Source organism: Juglans regia, chromosome 11 (genome assembly GCF_001411555.2).
Source record: "Juglans regia cultivar Chandler chromosome 11, Walnut 2.0, whole genome shotgun sequence".
NCBI lineage: Eukaryota > Viridiplantae > Streptophyta > Magnoliopsida > Fagales > Juglandaceae > Juglans > Juglans regia.
In genome coordinates, this window is record NC_049911.1 from 2,700,514 (window position 1) to 2,705,955 (window position 5,442).

At 38.1% G+C, this 5,442-nt stretch overlaps 1 protein-coding gene across 1 annotated transcript; it reads right to left on the reverse strand.

Moving 5' to 3' along the window:
- Positions 1-2,383: 2,383 nt before the first annotated feature.
- LOC109022340 (probable pectinesterase/pectinesterase inhibitor 21) lies at positions 2,384-4,900 on the reverse strand. Its single transcript, XM_019005215.2, has 2 exons — positions 3,611-4,900; positions 2,384-3,481 (listed from the first exon to the last, which is right to left on the reverse strand). Exons 1-2 carry the CDS (start codon positions 4,650-4,652, stop codon positions 2,760-2,762), a joined length of 1,764 nt encoding a protein of 587 aa, XP_018860760.1. The 5' UTR covers positions 4,653-4,900; the 3' UTR covers positions 2,384-2,759.
- Positions 4,901-5,442: the final 542 nt, after the last annotated feature.

A 5,442-nucleotide genomic window follows, 5' to 3' on the forward strand; every position in this document is an offset into this window, starting at 1 on the left:
AGCTATTCCATTTTGTTGTGGAGTGATCCAACTGTACGGTACCTGACAATACCAAAATTTTATCCCAAATGTTAGTACAAAGTAGCTTTACCTTCTTGCCTATCAGATTTTCAATCAAAGCCTTCCAATGTTTGAAGATTATCAAATGCATCACTCCAAAAACTTCAAAACTAATAAACCCAGACTTTTTCTCAAATGGTTAACATGAGTAAATACTAAACGCCACCTCTGGATGGATAACAAAAGATGAACCCCAAAGTCAGTAAATCTACTTAAAGATATAAGATTTACTCAGGATAATCATACCTCTAGATGTTTACTCAAGATAATCATATCCTTCTCACTCACATTTGAGTGATGTCAGAATCAGGATCGTCTGAAAATAGCCAAGAGTGCCTAAAGATATAAGATATTTCTTCAAAGATGGAATATGTTGAATGTTAGACAAAGTTCTAACGGTTCTACTATATATCTTAATCTTGATCGAACCAATCCCAACAATCTCACAAGTCATATCATTCCCAACCAAAATGGAATCACCCGTTGATTCATTCATAGGTAATGAACCAATCTCTTTTGGGACACGTACGAAATGTGCAAGCTGAGTCCATAACCCACTTGTCACCAAAACAACTACAAGAGTCGTTGACTGCTAGGACAACATTAGAGCTATTAGCCTGTTCTTCAACGTTAATAACATTGGAGGAACTTGTACCTTCCTCCTTGTTCTTCAATTTAGAACACTCGTTCTTGTAATGACCAAACATATAATAGTAGTGACATTTAACAATTTTTTTGTTAAATTTTGAATTGCCACTGGAATGACCCATACTCTTTTCCAAACTTCTTTCTCCAGATCTACAATCAGTAGAACATTTCACGAACAAGTTATCTGCTTGATTATCCGTGCCTTGTACATCCAATTTTATTTTCAACTCCTTAAAATTCAAAACAGATTTTACATTTACCAATGAGATATTATCTCTACCATATAGCATCGAGTTCACAAAATTATCAAATGAAACCGGCAACGAACATAACACAACTAAGGCTTGATCTTCATCATTAAGCTTAATATCAATATTCTTCAGATTCATAATAATTTTATTAAATTCATCTAGATGGTCGAAAATAGAAGTGTCTTCCCTCATCTTGAGAGTGTATAATCATTACTTCAAATACAAACAGTTGGTGAGTGACTTCTTCATGTATAAACTCTCAAGTTTCTTTCAAAGACCAGCTGTGGTCTCTTCATCAACGACCTTTTGCAATACTCTATTGGAGAGAGACAACAAAATAATATTATGTGCTTTTATCTTCATCTTCCGTTGTTGATGTAGAAGGCTCATCCGACACCTTCTCTTTTACAACTTTTGCCATGCCTTGTTATCATAACAAAGCCCTCATCTTAATGAATCATAGACTAAAACTATTTTGACCATCGAATTTCTCTACTTCGAATTTTGCCATAGCCATCTTTCAAGATCTTTCCCAGAGTTTAGCACTCTGATACCCGTTTGTTAGGATTAACTGAATATCTAGAGACGACTTTGAAATAGATTAGCGGAAGAAAATAACAAAAATTTCAAAACCACACAATGAACACCAAAATTTAAGTGGTTTAGCTTAAGCAATAGCCTACATTCACTGGTGGAGTCGATCTCAAGTGATTCATTATCACAAAGATGGAGTACAAGATAAAAATTATAAATCACTCATCAATCTCAAAAGTCCAAGTACACCTAATGAGCTCTCAAAATCTCATAAAATGAGTTCTCTCTCTTTTTGGTCGCAACTCATACTTTTTCTCTTTACACGAATATGTTTATATATAAAACGGCACATGAATTAGGTTTTCTAAACATTCACTCGAGCAGATGTCGAGCGAATAATCTGTCTGAAGTTCGCTCGAGTCGAAGTTGATCGAGCCAAAATTTGCTAGTCAAGGTCGAGCCACAACCGAGCCAAGTCTCTAGAATAACGTTTTTAACAGAAAATCGAGCTACCATTCCTTATACACGAATGAAAGTATAAAATAGTTACATTAATTAATGTCCCATCTAATTAGCACGATATTAATGAGCCTTAAGATATATATGCTAGCTTCTGATCAGCAGTACTGAAGCTTACTTATTGACCATATACATGGCAAAAATATGATGCAGCATTCTAAATGACACAAACTGATTATCATTTGAAATAAGAGGAGTTATAAAGAGATTATATAAAATTAACTTTATAAATTAATACGATTTCATATGATACATGATTATATTTGCTTTATATATAATAAAAATAATTTTACAATCTAACATATTACATCAAATCACGTCAGTTTATGAATTTATTTTATGAGATCTATTTGTAATTACTAAAGGATGCATTTCTCTTGAAATATCATTTTTGCATTATTCGCATGCTTATAGTATAAGCATTAATCTATTTCTTTTTTCTTTTTCCCGCTATTTTGTTGGTCAATGGGATAAATCAAGAAAATTAGAATTTGTACATGAAGATGGTTACATAAACTGGATCGATCGATATATATTTATATATATATATATATATATATTTTACAATTTCTAAATAGTACTGATCTATTGGTTGGATTATTTATATGTTAAGCGTCGATCATTCAAATTAAATATAGTTATAATCCAGTGTGGGACGGCTTTGAAACTGGACATGCATGCAGAAGGCCGGGGTCGAAAAAAGAAGCTAGAAGCAGAAAAAGCATTCTAGAAATCAGAACAAATATTTCAAGGTTTTCCTATGATTTGTTTCTCGCTGGTGGTGAAGCCAGAGGTATAAGGCAATCCGATGGGCTTAATCCACGTATCGCCCATGACGAACCTTCCCGGAGAAAAGTCCAGTGCATGTGCGCGCGTGATGTTCTTGATTCCTCGCCATTTTACACGATCTTTCAAGCTTGCACCAGGGCCTCGGTTGTTGAATTCGGCGTAGAAGCATGTCCTGAGGGCGAAATCGCCCATCCAAGGCAGCCAACCTTGAGGTTGGATCAAGTCGTCAATGTAGGATTCCATGATGATGGTCCTCGAGAACTCCTTCCATGGCCGCCCGAGATACGCCCTGCGATCGAATCTCACAGGGTAGAATGCAGGATCCGCGACGATGGTGCAGTCTTGGAGGATCAGTGCTGTTGGTTGGCGCCGCTCTTTCCTGCCCTGTGCTGTCACAATGCATTGTTGGTTTTCCAATGGCTTGCGGACAACGAAGGTACAGTTTTGGAAGACTGCAGCAGCATCGCCGAAGACGAAGTCGATTGTGCCAGAGACGGTGCAGTCGCGGTAGAATTGGCGTTTGGTGTGCGCGTAAAGCGTGTCTTGGTATCCATCCATGGAGCAGTTGTAGAAGATGGACATATCGGCTTGGACTCTTAATGCCACAGCCTGATGTTTCTCAGGGCCAGCAGTGTTCTCGAACCCAATATTCATGGCAATGAAGTTATCCCCAGAAACAGCTGCATGCATGATTCAAAATTGTTAGTCTCAAGAAAAACATACATAGAAAACTGCTTCTTTAATTTACTAGCTCAAACTATTGGCATATATAGAGACATGGACTGTTGAGGTTAGGATTTCGTACGTACCAACTGTTGAGGTTTTGAAGGTGGGCGTGCCATCAATGAAGTTCTTGTTTCCGGTGATCCTTGTCTTTTGAGCTCCATCACCAAGCATCATCAAATGGGTCATGGACTTGTTGATTTGGACGTACTCTTGATAAACTCCTTCCTTGATGTAGAGAACAAAGGTCTTGTTTCCATTCTTGGGGACGTGAAACAATGCCTCATTGATGGTCTTGAAATCTCCACTCCCATCCTTAGCCACAACAAGGTCGTGCCTAATGTTGTTGGCTGGATGTGCCTCGAGAAGTCTCCGAACTCCGGGATTGTTCATCCACTCCTGCAGGGGGATGGAATGGTCATGACCAAGAATGGGGAGGTCTTGAAGAAGACGGCGGTGTCCAAGCCCGGGTATCTCCAACCCTGTGAGCACACTAGATATATCAGAGACAATGGCAAGGCTATTGCTGCTCAGCCTCATGGCACTCTTCAAAGCCTCCTTCATTTTCTGCCCAGCGTGGCTGGTCGTGTTCTGAAAGCCATCCAAGCAAGTTTCTTGGTACGTAATGACAGCGCTGAGCCAAATCTTCAAATCAATAAGCACTTTTTCTATTTGGGAGAGATCAAACTCTCCCACTTCTGCAAAAGAGTGCTTAAGCTCAGCAATGGCGGAGTCCAGGAGCTCTTTGCAATTGTCAAGGGCCTGCTTGGCTCTAGGGTCCTTCTCCAGCTCATGCAAGACAGTGGATTTCTTGGCACCCTCGCTGATACGTTCCATTGCCACCTTAAATGCAGTCTGCATGAGTTCTTTAGGATCTGTGGTTTGTCCTGCCTCAGCGTAAAGGGTCTTGATGCAATCTTGTTTGTAATCAGTGGGCTGGCAGATGGATTCGACAGCTTTCATGGTGTCGGATACTTCATGAAACTTGTTGCCATTTTTAGGGTCGCTGGAATCTAGATGATTTAGGTTAACACCAACAGTCACGGCGACAACCATGGACACCAAAAGTATGGAACACAAACTGATAATGGCAATTCTCCTAGTCCTTCCATCGTCCTCTTGTGGCATTTTGAATATTGCAGCTCTTCAGAAATAAACAAAAAGAAGTGGAAAAAACTAGAAAACAAATAAACAAATTAAGACTTAGTTTTTTTTTTTAACTTTCAGTAATTTGTTGCAAAGTTCAATATTAATGAAGAGCTGCTCAAAATGCATCAAGGGAAGGATCTCATGCAAAGCTAGTTCGTGGCCTTGCCAAGCCCACTCCGGAGTGTAGTACTTCTTGGGAATTCTTTCGAGGGATGACTTATAATGGAGAAGAAACGACAACCCCTTTTTTGTTTAAAAATTGGTTACTAGTGTCGCAAAAACATGAGGCTTGGAGGGAAAGGGGAGAGTCAAAGGGAAGTCGGATGGTTGCTATACTGTTTTTCTTCTAAAAAATGAGTGGTCATATCTAGAAGTAATTAATGGAGGAGCCGTGTTAGCATTCTGCTATATTCCAACTTATCACCTCTCTCTCGATGTAGGCCATCGAGCAAGGCTAGCTATAAGCTGCTTTTCTTCACATCCACAAGATCATTCTTGTGATTTTTAACGGGTATAATATATATATATATATATATATTTATATATATACAAGGACCTATTATCTAAATATCTTATTTCTAAACATTTTTTTTCAACAACCATCACCTCTTTTTTGCACAATCAAGATAGGGGACTCACGATTTATGTGTAAATTAAATTAGGGAGCCGAAAGATATATAAAAAAGTTTATACAACAAAAATTAAAAAATTACTTAAAAGCGTACATAAGTGTGTGTATATATATATATATATATATATATATATAGTA